This window comes from Arachis stenosperma, chromosome 5 (genome assembly GCF_014773155.1).
Source record: "Arachis stenosperma cultivar V10309 chromosome 5, arast.V10309.gnm1.PFL2, whole genome shotgun sequence".
Classification (NCBI taxonomy): Eukaryota; Viridiplantae; Streptophyta; class Magnoliopsida; order Fabales; family Fabaceae; genus Arachis; species Arachis stenosperma.
This window is the reverse complement of record NC_080381.1, coordinates 111,075,666-111,096,571: the sequence shown is the minus strand read 5'-3', so window position 1 is coordinate 111,096,571 and position 20,906 is coordinate 111,075,666. Positions and strand designations below refer to the sequence as shown.

Genomic DNA, 20,906 nt, shown 5'->3' with positions numbered 1-20,906 from the left:
ACACACATGTTAAGTGGAAGAGAAAATTAAAGATAAGAAAGCATCTCAAGGCATGAATTATTTTTAGTATAATAATAGTACCATAGGATTAGCTTCAACTTTCTTTTGAAAAAATATACGCGCCGCCGGGGCCAACAACTCACCGATTGACTTTATCACTTATATAATAATGGTGTCTCAAAATTATTTTGTCTTATATATAGATTTAATTTTGATACATCCATATAAAATAATAATTTTATATATACATTTAATTATATAATATCACATTAATAAAAATAAATATTTTTTAAATTATTTTTTATATATAAACATTTTTTTATACAAATATTTATAAGTCATTTATTACGTTTTTCTTCGTTATCGTCGTCATTAATACCACTACTACCTCTTCTTTTTCTTTCTTTTTCATTGAAATTTCTTCTCCTCCTTTCTTTTTCTCTTTATCCTCTATTATCAGTTGTTAAAGATAATGAAAAATTCAGGTTCAAATTATCAATTGAACCTAAATAAAATTAATTATTGTTTTAAATCCAATCAAGTGGCTGAGATGTGGTTTAATTAAAAAAATGTAGTATTAGAAAAAATATTTTTCTATATTTACAGTAAATTTAGGTGTAACACGAAGATATTTGGGTATATTTTTATTTTGATAAGTTCTGCATAATTCAAAACTCTTCCTCTTCCTCTTTTTTATCTTCTGCTACTTTTTTTCTTATTAATCTTTTTCTTTTTATTTTACCTTTTCAAGACTCTTCTTGTTTTACTCTCTTTTAACAAGAATAAAAACAAAAAAATAAAAAAAATACATAATGCTGCAAAATTATTTGAAAGAGGATGAATTTACATTCATTTAACTAAAAAAAATAAAAAAAGAAGAAAATAAATGTAGCATTAGAGAAAACATTTTGGTGTTACACTCTGCCTATTTTGGTGTTGACCCTCTGCCTCCGTTTCCTTGCTTTGATGAGTTCCTCTACGATGTTCCATTTTCTGATGATGGAATGATTTAAGTCTCCTCTGCTGCTTATTCAGGTAACACGTCTCAAATGCGGTGGTTTCATCTTTGCTATACGTGTTAACCACACACTGTGTGATGGATGTGGAATTGGTCAATTCATAAAGGGCATAGCAGAAATAGCCCAAGGTGCATCAAACCCTTCAATTATCCCAGTGTGGTGTAGGGAGCTTCTTTGTGCCAGAGACCCACCAAGAGTCACATTCATCCACCATAAATACAAACAACTATCACTTGATGACAACAAAACTGTCTCCTTAAAACTCTCCCAAGCTTCCTTCTTCTTTCGCCCACGAGAGATTGATGCATTGCGCTGCCTCCTCCCTCGTCACCTTGCTCAATCTTCCACCACCTTCGATATCCTCACGGCATGCGTGTGGCGTTGTCATACAGCTGCACTGCAATGGCAAAACCCTAACCAAGAGGTTCTTTTGATGTGCGTAGTCAAAGCACGTTTCAAACCTTGTAGGTTGGTCCTCTTTAATTGATTTAAGCAAGAAAGTTATAAGTAGAGTAATTTTTATTGATTTAATATTTAAATTCGTCTCTCAAAAATATTTTTTAGTCATATTAATTTTTAAAAAATACAAATTACAACTATAAGTCAAATAGATCGTTCTACCAATTACATGATAACATTTAATTATCTTTTGTGATTACTATTGTTGTCATGATATATAGGTTTAGTCCTCCACTGCCTGAAGGGTGTTATGGCAATGCTTTTGTGCTTCCTACGGCAGTTTCCACTGTGGAGAAGCTATGCGGACAACCCTTGAGCTATGCGTTGGAGTTGGTGAAGAAAACAAAGAAAGAAGCAAGTGAGGAGTATGTGCACTCTACTGCTGATCTAATGGCCACTAAGGGAAAACCTGCATTTTCTTTATCGGAAGGGTCTTTTATGGTGTCAGATATGACAAAATGTGGATTCAGAGATGTGGATTATGGGTGGGGTAAGCCTTTGTATTCTGGATTAGACAAGGCTGGAATGGATGATGTTCCTGGTTTGAGCTACTTTATTCCATATACTAATTCTAAAGGCGAGTATGGTAGAGTGGTTTTAATGTGTCTGGCCGAAGAAGCCATGAAAAGGTTTGAGAAAGAGCTTCATGTGGAATACTTCAGATCAAGGATGAAATATCATCTGTATTGGATGCTTGATATCTGAATATTATTGCATGTCAAGGTGGCTTCAGTTATTCCTATTTCCCGAGAATCTAGTTTGTTCATGCAAGAGTGAAAAAGAAAGAACACGCCTTTATACATATACCTGTCTTTGTTGAGAGACATAGTGAACTAACTGTAACAGAAGGTGGTTAGGATAGTTCTAAGGGTAATCAAGATTAGTTGCAAGGTTTCTTTATACCACATCTATTTGATAATATCAATTCACACTAGTTTCAAATCTCTCAGCTCACACCTTCTTCTATTTCTTGTATCACAAGCTTTGTTACTCTGCTGGTGTTCTTCAGAACTAAGAAAGAAAAGAAAGAGATCAGAAATTTGGCTTAATAATGCATACGTTGCGAAAATAAAGTTGGTTCACTAAGCTCATTTCTATTGGGCTTGGAATCTTGGATCATTTACATGCTTCCATATTTATGTATATATATGTTCTTCTATTTAGCGTTATAACTAGGCCCTAGTTGACTCACCAAACATATCGTATATTTGTGTAGCAAATGTAACTGCTCATAAATTCTATCTACTCCAACCGCGTGTTTATTATATCAGCACGTAAAAGAAAGAGCTACCTTTGTACGAAAAGAAACAACCATTAACACCGTACCTTATATATATATGCTTATATAATACAGTTATACATATGGGAGCATTTACTTCTTCAGTGTCCACTATAATGAATGAGTCCATTTATTTTAATTTCCTCCTGCTTTTCTAAAGGCTAACACTAAAGATACTCTCTTCCCTTTCTACTTTGGTTATGGCTCATTAGTTATCATTTGCTATATTTTATAGCTGTTATAAGGAAAAATGTTTGAGGTGAAGAGATGTCAGAAGAGCACGGTCATGGTCTCATGGATATTAACTTCTAGCAACAGGCACTTAGGTAGCATTCTTAACTCTCCCTTTAATTATCACAGCCGTGAAAGTTGAACTACCACCACCTACTTTTATTGCCAAGGACAATAAAGCATCATCACTCATCAGATCATTTGCCTTCTTAATTCTGTTTTCATTAATCTAATGCTTACTTATTAGTATTAAGTGAAACAAAATATAGCTAGCTAGTTAATGATAAATTCTTGTAAATATTGCAATTATCATGGACTGATAGATAATAACAATGTTAACCAAATAAAACCAACAATATTTAATATTTCAAACTTATGAACCAGACTATTAAATAAGCCATTTACACCTCTATTAAATTCTCTTCCACCCTTCTTCTCCCTTTTAACCCAGCATCATTCTTCAAAAATATTGCAGCAACTCCTTCTCCTTCCTAGCATGTAAACAAGGCTAAGACTCCAATGAAAAACATGAGCTGCATTATTCCAATAACCTATCTTCTCTTTATTACACTCTTCTCAGCAAATGCTCAATTTGTTAAGAAGACTTACCTAGTTCAAATGGATAAGGCAGCAATGCCAAAAGCCTTCTCCAATCACCTTGATTGGTACTCATCAACAGTGAAATCAGCACTTCTCACCACTTCTCTGGAATCTTCTGATATGAAAAATGAGGAAGAGAGAATAATCTACAGTTACCAAAATGCTTTTCATGGAGTTGCAGCAAAGCTGAGCAAGGAAGAAGCTGAGAGGCTAGAGGATCAAGAAGGTGTTGTGGCCATTTTCCCTGAAAGAAAGTACCAACTACACACCACAAGAAGCCCTGAGTTCCTTGGTCTTGAACCATTATCAAAGGGAACTGATAGTATCTTTTCAGAAAATCTTGATAATGATGTTATAGTTGGAGTGTTAGACACTGGAATTTGGCCAGAAAGTGAAAGCTTCAATGACACAGGAATGAAACCAGTACCTTCTTATTGGAAAGGTGCCTGTGAAATTGGTCGTGGCTTCACCAAACAACACTGCAACAAGAAGATTATTGGTGCCAGAGTGTTCTATCACGGATATGAGGCAGCAATTGGAAAGATCAATGAGTCAAGAGAGCACAAATCACCAAGGGATCAAGATGGCCATGGAACTCACACTGCAGCAACTGTTGCAGGCTCTGTAGTCCATGGTGCTAACCTTCTAGGCTATGCTTACGGCACTGCAAGAGGAATGGCACCAGGAGCAAGAATTGCAGCTTACAAAGTTTGCTGGATTGGAGGGTGCTTCAGCTCAGATATTCTCTCTGCCATTGATAAAGCTGTATCTGATGGGGTGCATGTCTTGTCCATTTCATTAGGTGGAGGAGTCTCATCTTATTCCCATGATAGTATTTCAACTGCTGCATTCGGAGCAATGGAGCGCGGTGTGTTCATTTCGTGTTCTGCCGGAAATGCTGGTCCTAGCCCTGCAAGTCTTGCCAATGTGTCACCATGGATCACCACTGTGGGAGCTAGCACAATGGATAGAGATTTCCCTGCACAAGTTAAGCTTGGGAATGGCAAGAATTTGAGTGGTGCTTCACTCTATAAAGGGCCAAACACAGTATCAACTGAAAAACAATACCCTTTGGTTTACTTGGGTGGTAACTCATCAGGTACTCTTAATCCAAAAGCAATGTGCTTGGAAGGGACTTTGGATCCTCAAGTGGTTAAAGGGAAGATAGTGATTTGTGAGAGAGGGATTAGTCCAAGAGTGCAAAAGGGTCATGTGGTGAAAAATGCAGGTGGGGTTGGAATGATTCTCACCAACACTGAAACAAACGGAGAAGAGCTTGTTGCAGATTGCCACCTCCTTCCAGCAGTTGCAATAGGAGAGAAAGATGGTAAAGATCTCAAAAACTATGTCTTAACAAACAAAAATGCCACTGCAACTCTTTCATTTCTTGGAACAAGGTTAGGAATTAGGCCTTCACCTGTGGTAGCAGCATTTTCATCAAGAGGGCCTAATTTCCTCTCACTTGAAGTTCTGAAGCCAGATTTGGTTGCTCCTGGTGTGAACATTCTTGCTGCTTGGAGTGAAGATGTTGGTCCATCAGGGTTGGCAATAGATCAAAGGAGGGTGAAGTTCAGCATAGTTTCTGGAACCTCAATGTCATGCCCTCATGTGAGTGGTGTAGCTGCATTGATTAAGGCTAAGCATCCTCAATGGAGTCCAGCAGCTATAAAATCTGCACTGATGACAACAGCTTATGTTGTTGACAACACCATGAAGCCTCTGAAAGATGCATCAAATGCTGAAAAGCCTTCAAATCCTTATGATCATGGTGCCGGTCACATTAACCCCACAAAAGCACTAGACCCAGGTTTAGTCTATGATATCAAGCCACAAGATTACTTTGATTTTCTGTGCACACAGAATCTAACTCCAAACCAGTTAGGTGTCTTTGGCAAATATGCAAACAGGTCATGTGCACATTCTCTGGCTAGCCCTGGTGACTTGAACTACCCTGCAATTTCATTGGTGTTTGCTGAGAATAAATCTATTTCAGTTATGACAGTTCATAGAACTGTGACCAATGTCGGACCTGATGTTTCCACATACCATGTTTTGGTCTCAGTGTTTAAAGGTGCTTCTGTGAAAGTTGAGCCAGAAACCTTGAATTTCACAAGGAAGTATCAGAAGCTGTCATATAAAGTTACCTTCACAACAAAAGCAAGGCAAACACAACCTGAATTTGGAGACCTTGTTTGGAAGGATGGTGTTCAGAGTGTTAGAAGCCCAATTGTGATAACTTGGTTGACACCAATAGTATGAATTTTCAAGCACTGTTTTCTTTTTTGCAATGAGCAAATTTTCTTTACTATGCAGTATTAGTATTAGTATTAGTAATGCTCTTTCTTTCATGCCTATTTCTCAACCTTAGAAGAATTCTCAAAAAAATAGATTATGTTCTTGACTATGAAATGAAATGAAATATTATTGTTATGGTAATATGGTTACATATTAACCGTTTTCCAATTTCTCTCTACTATTATATTTATGAGATCATGCAATCATAATATATATATTCATGACACTATTCATTTAATTTAGATATGGAAGGGGAGTGGTGTAGGATGGATTTATGGAGTGTATGGATACTTTACGCAGTTGTGGTGTCAAGAGCAAATTAGACTCTTTGATTTGTGTTTAAAAAATTAAAAAAAAATTGCAGTACACAAATCGGACCGTCTAATTTGTGTTTTAGACAATTAAAAAAAATTTAATATTAAAATCGGACCATCAAGCTTCGAAGTTGTTTATTTTTCGGATTAAGTTCTCTTACCAACTATTTTAATCATGCAAGATTCATTTCACAAGAAACTGTAATTGACTAAATCTTAATGTCTTAGTGATTTAGTCTTTTCTAACCCAACTTAACCGCCAATGTCTTGGTCACTTAATTTAGATTAGAGGGTGAAGAGCAAATCTAGTTTATGGCCACATAAACCCTAATTACCCAAAGCTAAATAGATTATATGTCACATATTCAGATTACTTCAAGTAATTAGCAATTTAGGACAAATTTGCTTTCAACCGGTTGTTCAAGCGAGATAGCTCTGTCGAGAATCACAAGAACACATGTAGAATAAGAGTCATACTGTCGTTCCACCTAGATTCATAAAAATGAAAGTAATCCTTAAAACTGAATCAATACATAAATTAAAATAGAAAAGTAATAGTCTTAATTCATAGAAATAAATAGAACTCCTAACCTTAACTAAGGAGGTTTAGTGGCTCATGAATTACAGAGAAAACAAGGGTTCTGAAAAGTGAAATGTGCGGAAGTGAGAAGATCCCCCTTAAAGGGTGAATCTTTTCCTTTTTATATCTAACCTAATTTGATTTGAAATTAAAATAAAATAACAAATTCTAATCCTAAAAGATTTTGTTTGTAAATAAAAATTACAAAAATAAATGATAAAATAATAATTAAAAGTTAAATCTTGCTAAAGATGCTCCAAGAGTGTGATTGTGATCCGGATTGCTAGCGCTAAACGCCAGGATTGGCATTTAGCACCCAAGGAGGCAGAAACGCTTATGATATGTGCTAGTTGTTGGCGTTATATGCCAGCTTGGCGTTTACGCCCAAGGGGACAACTTCAATTCTTCTCCTTTTTGCTCAAAACTCTGCCGAATTGATCCGAATTTTACCTAAAATCATAAAAACACCAAAAAAACTCAAAGTAGTATCCAAAAGGGTTTTAATACTAAAATCTAACTAAATTTACTACATTCCAACTAAATTTAACCAGAAATTAAGCAAAAAATAGGTATAAAATATTCACGTATCAATATGCGTAAGAGCAAACAGAAGCCCCTAGAGCAAGCCTTATTCCATGTACTACTTTGAGCCACCATACGTACTACTTGAAGATCCTTACATTATATGCACATGCCAAAAGCCCCTCTGACCTCTTCATACTCTAACGAGCATAATTTGAGTTAGAGAGGTCTAAATAAAGTGGCTTAGTAGTTTTAGAAAGCTAATATCTAGAACTTTCTAATAATATATAATAGTCTATAGTGGACATGCGTCTAGCATAGCCTCCTCCTGCGTTGAATTCCTGCGTTACACTTGGGAATTCCCAAGTTATATGTGAGAATTCTTGCGATAACGTGAGAATTCATACAGAGGCCAATAATTGTCAATAGAAGCCATGCTTTATACTTGGGAAGTCTTGTGTATAATGCATGGCATTGGGCCACTTCCAAGGCCTTCAATTCTTCACTAATCCTTCCTAATCCTTCACTAATCTCTCCAACTTCAAGTGTTTGTTGACTCAAAATTGAAGTTTCAAGCTCATCATTTTCAACTAAGGCACCAAATTTTAAATTTCAATTACAAAGAAGATCACTAGTTAATTAAGATTTAATTCTGTTTTGATTAGTTTTGAATTATGAAATTAGTTTTAGGGTTAGTATTCAAAGGAAAGGGGACACATACGTGCTCTCTTCCTCTCCCAGCCATTTTCAATTCATTGTTTGGATATTTCCTAAGCACACTATGAGAAACTAATCTCTTCTGTTATGGTTAGGTGTAACAACTCAAATTTTATGCCAACACGATGTTTTTTAAACAATGTTATTTTCAAGGATTAGTTTTATTTCGACAAGTCGTTTTCGAACTCCGAAACAAAATAAATAATAATATAATTTTATTATTATGTTATTTATTTATTTTGCTTGCTCTAATTATAATAAAGTTTAGATATTATTATTATTATTATTATCAAGCTCGATATTCGCCGACATAAGTAATTATCGAAATTTTTTGATGAGCTTAGATTTGCTAATACTTTATCATATATCTTTTACCATCAAATTACTAATGTCATTTATATTAGTATCTCGTATATAATTATCCTTATATATATATATTAATATTTGTGTATTAATATATACAATTTTTATAATTATTTGTTTGAGATATTTATAACTTAAACGTCTGGGTCAGTTACATCGAAACTTGCCAAACCGTCTTTACTATTACTAAATCATCTTCCACTAAATATAATCTTTTCTAACCCCTCATGAATCATAAGCCGATAGTAGAAGGAAAAGAAAGATTGGTAATGTATATATATACCCATGCATTAACATAACAATGACACATATATTTACATCCATTTTCTTGATAAATATTATGACACATGACCACCATTGTCTTGCTAAATCACTATCGAATTCATTAAGCACCTTCTCTAATTCATTATTGTAATCACTGAACCTGCATTTTATCAAAATAGAGAGAGTACATTTTTTCTAGCAAGAAAAACACTTACCAGCAAAAACTCTTTTCCTAAACTCTTTTCTTAAACAGTAGCAACAGTAAAAATATGTTCATATTTTTTTGTTAAAAAGCACTGCTTCACAGCTATGCAACACACTACTTCTATTTCATGAAATTGAATTGACCCAAACCATGAAACATTGACCCAATAGTAGTGAAAAAACAACAAAAAAAATGCGGCCCACAACCCAATCGACTCTACTCCGCTTCATCAAATCACGCCACTCCAGCTTTCAAGTGTCGACTCACCCTTGGGTATACACTCAAATCGCTTGCTTAATGAACATAAACTTTCCAACCAATTGAGGTCCTACCATGAATATCACAGCATCTGGTCCGCCAATGGCCACATGCCCCATTACTATTCCACTATTTTAAAATATATCCAAACGATTAAAAAGCGTGGAACATCAAGTACCGTACAACCACAATGCCATACGTGAACATCTTTCTATATACAAATATATATATATATATATATATATATATATATATATATATATATATATATATACTTTCTTATATTTTTTCAAACAGTTCTGTTACACATATAAGACTTTTTCGCAAACAAGTCCAAACAAATTAATCCTAACTCAACAAAATCTATTTATATATATAACGTGCGCGTGAAATCACGCCATTTTTCTTCGTGTTACTCATCTAACGTTTGTATCCCGTGTTCCTCCTCCTCCTCCTCCTTCTCCTTCTTTTTTGTGTTCTTCCTCCCACTACAACATTTTCAGGTTGAGGCAACATTTAAAAAGTGTTGCCTAAAGGCTGACAAAAGGTTGCTTTTGATCTATGGCAACACTTTTGGACCTAAGACAACGTTTTTGAGCAGCGTTGCATATGCAGCCGTTGCCTTAGATCAAGGCAACACTTTTTTGTTTCAAAAGCAACGCTTTTGAGAGCAACACTTGGTAAGTGTTGCCTTTGATTGAAAAACAAAACACTTTAGAAGTGTGTTTGAGACAACACTTTTGCAGTGTTGTCTTTTCTCTTATATTTTGGTCACTACTAAAAAGTATTGCCTATTTGCCATAAAATATAACTCTTTTACGCGCTTATAAGTTTGAATTTGCAATTCTTTGAAGTGTTGCTTATTAGTTTTGAATATGCAACCTTTAAAAGTGTTGCCTTTTCTTTTGGATATGCAACCTATACAAGTGTTGCCTTTTCTTTTGGATATGCAACCACAGAAGTGTTGTCTAATATTCAAAATATGCAACTAATAGAAGGGTTGCTTTTTGGCAAAAATAAAAGTTACTTTTGTAATAAAAATACAAAAAACAATAAAATTTACAATAAAATTTTTTGTTCATACATGTGTAATTATTTTAATTAATAAATAAATTTGTGCACAATAGAAAAAATTTATAAAAGAGACAAAATAACTAATAATAAAATTCTAATTAAAATAGATATTAGAAGGTTCAATTAGTATTTCAAATACATATTTATCAATAATTCTCAACAAAATAATACACAACAAAAAATAAACAACTTATCATTAAAACTGAAAAATTATAATAATAGAAAATCCTTATAACATCTTTGCTCCAAATTCTCAGTTATCTACAAAGATATAACAGTGAAACTTAGATTGAAGCAAGTACAATATTCTGACCCCCAAACTAATAACTTCAGACTTGATCAATGATCTAAGATACCGTTCCACCACATTAGCATATTAAATATCAAGACTAACAACTATTAAAGACTAAATTGCCATAATTCGTCATGATTACATTATACAATTGAACATGGCAGTGACAAAGAATAATATTACCTTAGGAATTCTTAATTGATTCTTAGAAGCATACTCGCATAGCTTTCGAATTTTTCTATCATTAAGCTCAGCCTCCTGCCAAACATAGTAACGATCATGCACATCAGATCATGGGAAGTGCATATAAGAGAGAAAGGGCTGAGAATAGCTACAAAGCATTCGAAACACATGTAATACCCGGTTTAACCGAAATTAATTGAATAATAAGTTAAGTAGGAGCGAATATGGTTGGAAGATTTGGCAATTTGAATTTGATGATTTAAATATGATATTTGGATTCAGTGAATTTTTCTGAGTTGGAAGACATAGTTTTCTGCGTAAAAGCGCGCAGTGGAATTTTGACCGACAGTACCGGCTGAGACCTGTCTGGTACTGCAGCTGAGAAAATTGATTATGAGTAAAGAGGATTAAGAAATGAGGAATTATAATTAAGGGAGGTAGAAATATTTGAAGTGCAATTTAGAGCGCTAATCTTAAAGGTTTTGGTCCAAAATTGGGCCAACGGACAAAAATAAGTGAACCGGGCCTAAGTGGGCCCAAGACCCAACATATATAAACATTAGTTATGAGCATTTCAGTTTATTTTACCCTAAAAGGAAGGGTTGGGGCGCTGAAATTGAGAAGAGAGAAGAGAAGAGAGAAAACCTAACTCTCTTTGATCTTCAAACTACTATAACTTGAACTACGGAGCTCCGATTGACAAGCCGTTTGTGGCCACGCGTCGCTCTTCTCATCCTCTACAATTCTATCTAAGTTTTGTGGTGAGTATTCCATTCATCTCTGCCCAGTTTTCAAAATTCTCTACTGTTACACGTTTTTGGATAGTTAGTATTGAAATCTTGTAATTTTGGGTATTTAGGGATACTCTAACATAGATTTCAAGCGGGTTCTATCCCTACTTCATATAGGCTGAGGTAAGAAGTGCTCAAACCCTTGTGATTTATCATTTTTATGAGCCCTAAGTTGATGTATGTATGTGATATTGGTTATGTTAGTGTATTTGGTGATTTTGATGCACGATTGGGTGGTTGGTGTTGCTTGTGGAGCTTTGGTGTGGCTTGGAGCTAAGGGTTGGTGGAGACTTTCATAGAAAAGGCTCAATTGGTTTGGCTACAAGAGGTACGGTTTAAGTTTCATTTAAATACCGTGTGGTGTGATGAGAATTCCTAGGCTAGATGCCCCTAGGATTAAGTTTGGATTATGTAAATGGTTGGTGCTAATATGCATAGTTGGTATGTAATGTGAATTAATGATTGGGTTGAGAATTGTGTGGCCTTGTATGCTTGGTGTATTGAGAATTTGATGTATTGGGTAATGAGTATTGATTTGTGGTTTATGCATTTAAATTGTGAAATTGGGCCGGAGGCCGTGAATTTTGGGCCAGAGGCCGAAAAGAGGTAAGGAAGGTAAGTTGATGTGTGCATTGTATGATGACACAAGTGATTGGATGAATTTTAGATAATGAATATATGAATGATTGGTTTGGTTATTGACTAATAAGGTTTGAGGAGTTGAAGTGTGGAATTTGGTAATTTTGGGTGAAATTGTATAGATGAGGTATGTTTGGTTTTGGTTGAGATATATTATGTGGTCATATATGTGATCATAATTATTGATTCCTTAATGGTATGATGATGCATGAGAGATATGTATGTTGTGATATATGCTTGAGAAATGATTAAAGTTGATTTGTGGGTGAAACCATGTGATAATGAGTATGATATTGATTATGTATAATGATGATTGATTGGAAATAGTATTATTGGAAATTGGGAGGAGGAAGGATGTATGACATGTTAATGTGTTTGTAATTTAGCCATTTGTTTGAAATGGGTAAAAATGGCTATATGGCGGTTTTGTGAATTGTGGTAAGGTGTTAGTGTATGAGTTGAGGAGGCTTAATGTCGATTTTGGTATACTTTGATTGATTTCAAAGAAAAGGGATAAATTGGCATGTTTTGGTTGATTTTGAAAAGAGTTGAAAATGGCTTGTTTTGAAAATGGCACTTTGTGGTTTTGAGTGAAAACTTGGTTTTTAGGTATACTTTGACGGGACATAACTTTGACTGCAGATTTCTGTTTTATGCCAAACTTGTTTAGAAGTGAAATTGGATTCGGGATGTCCATGTCATTCGAAGAACGGGTAAAAAACGATTTAAAATGAGAAAGTTATGTTCGTCAGAAGATAGGGGTTGAATTTGTGAATTCTGCAGCTTTTAACTTAGAAAACTTTTAGCAGAATGACCCTCCACACGTAGGCGCACTTGGCGCGTACGCGTCGTTCTTCAAGAAGGCATCTTCCACGCATGCGCGTGCGCGTCGATGCGCTGCACCGAATGCCCAGCCATTTTCCCGAGAGTTGTGCCCGTTTTGTGCCTGGGGCGCAAATGCACTCACGCGTATGCATGGCTGACGCGTACGCATCGTCTGGCTGTGTTTCAATCTGCGCGTCTACGTGTATGACGCATACGCGTCGATGAGCTTTGTGGCCATCCATGCGTGCGCGTGAAGTACGCGTGCGCGTGGCTCTGTTTTCATGCCAAAGTTGATTTTGAGTTTTAAAAGCTAAATCTCCTACTTCTAAGCCTCCGATCTCACCCCTTATGTATTAAATCATTATGATATGCCTAGCAATGAGAGAGAAGCTAGGGGATGTGGTAACTTGCGAGTGAAGCAAGGGGAAAAGTTATGAACAATGATGATCAACGATGATTATATGAGATATGGAGGATGACGGTGGAAGTACCGTGTATGCCATGAGCCAAAGGGCTATATTTATTGATAAATGGCTGGTTCTTGATTGAACCATGAGCCGGATGGCTGAGTTATTGTCGGGTTACGGCAAAGCCATTACTGATAGAGTATAAATGCATATATGATTAATGAATGAATGTGTTAAATGGATAATAATGGAAAATGTTGAAATGTGATGTGTAACCCCGGGTAGTAGGCAGTGGCGTTGTCCACTTGCTCCGGGTATGAGACGAAAAAGGATGTTTATGATAAATGAGTTTAATTATGGAGTTTTGAATGAATGTATTTGTGATACCTGGGTAGTAGTAAGGGTTGTGGTTCGTCCCACTTGTTCTAGGTTAATGTTTGAGATTTGATAACAATGATGATTGCTTTTAAACTGAACGAATGTATGTTTTGAGATCCTGGGCAGTAGCAAGGGTTGTGGTTCGTCCCACTTGCTCCAGGTAAGAGATTGTGACGCCTGGGTAGTAGCGGCAGTAGTGGTGAATCCACTCGCTCCAGGTTGAGCTTTTAAACTCCCGCCTGGGTAGTAGCCACAGTAGTGATTATTCCACTGGCTCTGGGTTGAGCGAGTAGTAGCAAGGGAGTTGTAGCTCAAACCTACTTGCTCCGCAAGGGGTGTTTCTGTCCAATGGTTAGCTACCAGAACATGTCGGGTTGGCTATATATCCGACAGATGATATCATCAGCCATAGGGCAGGCATACATTATTTGCATATATTTGAATTGTTTGGGTTTGCCTATTTGTTTTGGATTTTTACATCATATATGCTACGTTACCTGATTATGTGCTACTTGTTCTACTTGTACCTTATTTGTGTATTACTTGCCTGTATTGCTTGTGTTTGTACAACTGAGAGGCCCCTCATGCTGGTGTTGGTGGATGTTGAGGGTTGTTCTTGATGAGATGAATTGGTGATGCGATTTCATGATGCTGATGATTATTGAATGAGATAATTTGAGCTCCCTGGGTAGACGCAGTGATGTGATTTCACTAGCTCCAGGTGAGGGTATGATGTATTGATATAAAATTACTGAGGCAGAACAACTGGTGATGGTTTTGTTTATGATTCTGAGTCTGATTCATGGAAGAGTCAACAAGTTGGGAAACACATGAAACATAAATTAGATTTAGCACCCCTTTATGACAGTTGCCTATTCATGGATTAGCGAGAACCTAGGATGGATAATTGGTGAAGAAGTTTAGGATGCTTAGTGAGTTTTTATTGCAGTGCATTGTATTTATTTGGCACTTTTACCATATTGGGAACCCATGGGCCCGGGGTTCTCATTCCGTATATATCTCTTGTTTTTCAGATACAGGTCCAGGTGCTCAGAAGTGAGCTGTGGTTCGTCTGAGAGACGGCGAAGATCTTTATTTTTCTCTACTTTGTGTTTTGCTTAGAATCTCTCCACCTTTGTTTCGAAAAGATTATATTATGTATTGTACTCTTTTAAACTTGCCTATAGAGGCTCTCATGTTTCCTTTGGGAGAGATTAGGATATACTGTTGTCAACTACTTTCATACTGTACCCTAGCCGGCCTAAACTTCGCGGGTTGCGACTAGTGGCTATTTACTTATGTTATATATATCTATCTGTTATCTATCTCTTAATCTTCTTTATGCCTTGCCCGTATATCGCTTTTGGCTTCACGGTTTATCTTTTTGTTGTCGAAACGTGAGTGATACGTCTTCGCAATTTTATTTCTACTCTTTTCAGTCTTCTCGATTAATACTCCTTTCGAATTTACCTATATTTATATATTAAAAATCCACCTGAGAGTCGTACCACCGTAATATCATTGACTTATGACTCGAGCATAAGGATTTGAACATTAGGGTGTTACAACACAAACATCTACAAAATTCTAATAAAATTCTCTAGAATATGAAACAAACTTCTCATAACCATGATTTTAAACAATGACCTGAAATAAATGTGGCAATCAAGGCAACCACATCATCACAGAAATTGTAAATATATTTTTCAACTATGGGAGTAATCACAATTTAACCGCAACCGCAAAGCAATCTAAAACTATGCTCATTCCAAACTTACAAACCAAAAAGCAAAGTACCTGAAGCGAAAATGGCATAAAAACATTAACATGAGCCGAAAATGTCACCTGATTCTGCGGGAAAATTTCGGCTAGCAACTTCTTGTATCATTTCAAAGGTTGTCTTGAGCTCGTCCTCATAGCAGGACAAACAACACAACATAGATTGCCACAAGCAGGCACAACCCGCCTAGACATAACTCCCATTTTGCTATGAAATTGGAATCAGACTTCACAGTTCACACACACCCAATTTTCTCACCTGAAAAACATTTTCACATCAAAATTTTCCTCCATGATTTAACTTTTCATTACTACATAGTACATACAAATACTCATAACTTAAAAAGAATTTTAAAAAATCACTGAAATATTTGTGCATCACGGTTACAATAATTACAATTTTGCACAAATTACACTAAGAATTAAAAAACCAAGTCAAAATCCAGCTGTATTCCGACATAAACAAATGAAACCAAAACAATGGATGAAAATTGGAAGCTAAGCTAAGCTAAGCTAAGCTACATTGACTCACTCACCTAAAAATCGAAACGAAAGAGATTCTGCTTCGTTGCAGAATCAAGATTCTCCGTCGGATCACGATCTGGACTATATAATCAACACTAAAAAACTAATTCAATAAGCACGTAATAGACTCAGGTTTTCAGAATCAAAATTGGAAGAGATTAGAAGAAGGAAGGAAAGTGAAAAATGGAAAGAGAAGGAGTATGTAATTGAATGTTGTTGGGAGTAATGGGAATGGGGTCGAAAGAAGTGAAAGAGAAGGTTGAAGTGTTCGTTCATCTTCGACAGGCTGTGTGGTGTATTCAGCGCTGAGAGTGTATGCCACAATTAAATGCCGTTATGAAAATATGAGGCAATAGTTTTGTGTTTTGTCCCTCTCTTATTTCTGCGGCAACAAAAATGTTTCTCTCGATTACCACTTACCAGTTACCACTGTAAAATTACACCATCATTGGGAAACTATAATTAATCATGGGTTAAAACCTATAGATATTGCAGGTTTTAACTCAAATAATTTAGACCAATTCTAAATATGCATAGAAAAATAAGTGAATAAATTAGATGAAGAAAAAGCATGAAAGTAAAATCTGCTTTTTATAAAACCCCCAAAAGAAATACTGATCTAAACCCTTGTATAGGAAGGAGAAGAATTAGTAGATATAACCACCATGTAAGAATAATTCTCCTGCCTCTTTATCTATTCAACAAAGCAATAATTTGAGATGTCAAAACAAATAAATACATACATAAGCAAGATTTCAGCTATATACTTATTCATATTTTACAAGGTGCACACAGTATAGTTAGCAGCCAAGGGTGTAGTGGCGCCTCAGGAATGTTAAGGGATTCTGAGTGTGACAGTACACCAATTCTAAGAATGGATTTTCATAATTTTCTTATCAATATGGTTTTTCCTGGATATCTTCAATTAATTTTATGATTATACTAAGCTTCTTCACATTTTCTTCTACATTAGATAGTATTTTTAACAGATTATGATTAATTTCAGCATATGAACGAAACTTTTTCATCGTTACTTAGTCATGTCAAGGTAGGCTATGCATGTAATTAATCAAATCACACAAAGAAGCCTAATAAATCACACATATATACCTATTTAATTTGTCCTATTTTTATTTTATAGTAAAATTTTAAAAGTCATTATTTATTGTAAAAGAGATTTATATAAAACTGGTAATAATTGGTGGATATGTGATGCAAGATATAAATATAAGATGAGGATTTTGTAAGCTAGCCATGAAGTTTGATTACTTCACCTGGTTGTAAGCAAGTGCTATAGAAATAGCACCTCGCATGAGACCAGACCACCAGATTGTGACCTGTGAAACAAGATCATAGGAGACAGGAGTCATGTACCAAAAAAGGCTCTGAAAAGAAATTGAAACAGGGAAAGAAAACACATACTTGTTGCTTCATGTCAATTTTCACATGTAGGGATTTCTAGAGAAAATTGGATAAGAATGAGAGAGGGAAAACAAATGCTGCTCTTCCAACTAGGATAAGTCCTAGAAGCACTGAACTAATCCCAACTGATTTTCCAGGACTAATAAATCAAGAGACCAAAAATGTTAATTAAAATTTTCACGTTTTACAAAATTTATTAATCTAGAAATATTAGTATTACCTTTGGCTTATGAATCTCCACTTCTCTATGTCCAATGCATCCATCCCAACATAAAGGAATATAAATATCTCAGCAATGAATGACAATGTTGCAAAAACATGCCTGCAATAGGTTAATTCAGATCAGTAATCTCATAATAAATCAAACATGTTAAAATTTTTGACGTACTTGGTTGTGACTCTTGAAATAAAATTATTAGTATTGGAATTAATTGCATCAGTAATGAATAGACATGGAAAAATACCTCCATTAAAATTAAAAGGAGATTCTCACCTCAGCAAGCATGTATGAAAGGTAAGCCATCAGTATCATAAGAGCAACCCTAACCTGAGACATTATTAGACAATAAACACATTCCTCAATTTTTCTAATCTGAGAATAGAATTAGCTTCCTAAGATTACAGAGGAGAAAAAATCCTAACCTGAGACATGATTACAGTAAGCAATGAGGATTACAGCAGAGACAGCTCAGGCAGAGCAGCGAGGACGTGAGGCATTGACGAGCTGATGACGACCATCGAGCAGCGACGACGACCAGAGACGACTCAGCCTGTGCAAGGCAGAGAAGAGGGATTACAGCAGCGGCGGATCCGGCAGTGCAAGGTAGAAACGGTAATAGCAGCGCAAGGCAGAGATAGCTCTAGAGGTGCAGGAAGTGGCGGTGGCGACTTCTCTCTCCATTGTCGCCTTCTCCATCTTTCTCTTCTTCCTCCTTCGATGGCGGATCTTCCTTTCTCTCGTTCTCTTCGTCATTCTCCGTGTCCCTCTCCATCACCGTGCTCACTTTTTTCAGCACAATGTAGAACCCTAAACCTAGCCCATTTTCTTGCTCGTTCTCGTTTGAGAAATACTTCTATTATTTCCTGTTAAGTCGAATTCGTTTTATTTCAAAATTGATGGAAAATTAAAAACTGGGAAGTAAAGCTATATACCAATTATAAGATTTATTTGTGAGAGAGGGATTAAAAATTTTAGGCAACACTTAGCAGGCGAAGTTTAAAATAAATTTAAAGACAACACTTAGAAAATATAACCTATTGACTTTATAATAATTTTCTTTATATGTTTGATAGAGCAACGCTTGTTAAGTGTCTTTTAATTTATCTAAGACATCATTTATAATATGTTGGTTAAAAATATGTTGTAATAGATCTATTTACTAGCAATTAGTATAAAGTGTTGTCTATTTTTATTTTAGGCAACTCTTTTAAAGCATTGTCTTGAAAATATGTTGCAATAGATAAAAAATGTGGCAGTGTCCTTCTTTTTCGTGTTTCTTCTTTTTCGCATGTTTTATTCTCATTGTTGTTCTTTTTATTGCTGCTGTTGTTGTTGTATTTTTTTCTCCTCCTCTTTCTATTGATTTTACAACATTATGTATTTTTTTCTTCTTTCTTTGATTTTTTCTTCCGAAGAAGAATTATAAAAAAATAAAATAAGAAGATGAAAAAGAAGCAACAACAGAAGATGAAAAGGAGGAAGAGAAAAAGTTTTGAATTATGCAGAACTTATCAGAATACAAATACGCCGAAAGTTTTCCAAAATATACCGAAACAAGAATGGAATAGATTCATCACAATAATAATTTAGATTCAGAACTCTTGTACCGAAATTTTGCTACAAATGCATAAAATATTTTTTTTAATGCATTTTTCTTTTTTGTTTTTTCCTTCTTTCTTTCTTTTTTTAGTTGAATGAATGTAAAATTCATCATCTTTCAAGTAATTTTACAGCATTATGTGTTTCTTCTTCTTCTTTGTTTAATTTTCTTTTGTGTTTATTCTTGTTAAGAGAGTAAAACAAGAAGAAACATGAGAAGGTAAAACAAGAAAGAAAAGATGAATAAAAAAAAGATGATGATGATGGTGATGAAGAAAAAGAAGAAGAAGCAGCAGAAGATGAGGAGGAGGAAGAAGAAGAATTTTGAATTATGCAAAACTTATCAGAATGCAAATACACTGGAATTTCTTGACAATAACACATAAATTTCTTAGTTTTTACACCGAAATGTTGCTACAAATACACAGAAATATTTTTTTTAATGATTACGACACACAAACTGAGTTTGAAAACAACCCACAAAAATGACTGAATTATCAACAAAAACACATCTGAATCAATTTTGGATCGGGCAACGTCATCAATATGGCAAAATTTCTATGATAATGATAATAATGATGTTGATAACGATAAGGATGATACATATAAGAAGAAGACGACGATGACTATAATGATAATGATTATGATGATGAAGATGATAGAGAAGAAGGAAAAAAAAGGAGGAGGAGGAGGTGTTGGTGACGACGATAACAAAAGAGAAAGATAATGAAAAAGAAAGAGAAGAAGAAGAAGAAGACGAAGTATCATGGGTGACGAAGAAGAAGAAGAAGAAGAAGAAGGACGAAGTATTAGAGGTGACGAAGAAGAAGAAGAAGAAGAAGAAGAAGAAGAAGAAGAAGAAGAAGAAGAAGAAGAAGAAGAAGAAGAAGAAGAAGAAGAAGAACGTGTGCAACAGGGGCGCGAAGAAGAACGTGTGCATATGAGTCATGAGTGTAAATGACTTGTTGCACTCATTTAGTTAATTAATTTGTATGTAGAGATTTATTTTTTTTTCAAATTGTTAGTGGGAGCACTTGTCCCTACAAGCTACAACATATATTCGTTTTCGGGTATAATAATATAAAAGTACCTTTTTATTTATTTATTATGTTAAAAATATCTTTTTTTTAAATAAAAAATCTTTAAAAAGGATATAAATTATAGCGTCTAAACAAAAATTTTCTTTTTATTTTTCAAGTATTTTTAGTCTACTACTAAAATTTTGACAAATACACTAAAAATAAAAAAGATTTTTTTTAAATTAAAAAATAAATATTTTTTTAATAACTTAATGTCATCCAAATAAATTCTTAATACAGTTAAATATCTCTATTTTTAAAAATATTATATGCATAAAAAACTCAACCATTAAATTAATTACTATAAATTTATATTTAAATAATTTTATAATTTAATTTATTTTTAATATTTATTTTATTTTTTAACATATATTTTATAGGAATTGGAATTTGATAACTGATTTATTTTTACATATGTCTAGTGTTATTAATATCTTTATACTTATATTCCGTTGAAATTAGATCCAACTTTATATATTCTTTTGACTTTATTGTAAATATGTCTAAACATAATTATTAAATTTGTCATATTATATGAGATATTTTTCTTTAGAAGGAGCACTAGGAATTTTTCGTCAAAGAACCAA

At 34.6% G+C, this 20,906-nt stretch overlaps 1 protein-coding gene and 1 pseudogene across 1 annotated transcript; both read left to right on the top strand.

The window, feature by feature from the left end:
* Positions 1 to 569: 569 nt before the first annotated feature.
* On the top strand, positions 570 to 2,815 carry LOC130981053 (13-hydroxylupanine O-tigloyltransferase-like; annotated as a pseudogene).
* Positions 2,816 to 3,507: 692 nt separating this feature from the next.
* Positions 3,508 to 5,847, top strand: LOC130981052 (subtilisin-like protease SBT1.3). Its single transcript, XM_057904691.1, has one exon. The coding sequence runs from the start codon at positions 3,508 to 3,510 to the stop codon at positions 5,845 to 5,847; it is 2,340 nt and encodes a 779-aa protein (XP_057760674.1).
* Positions 5,848 to 20,906: the final 15,059 nt, after the last annotated feature.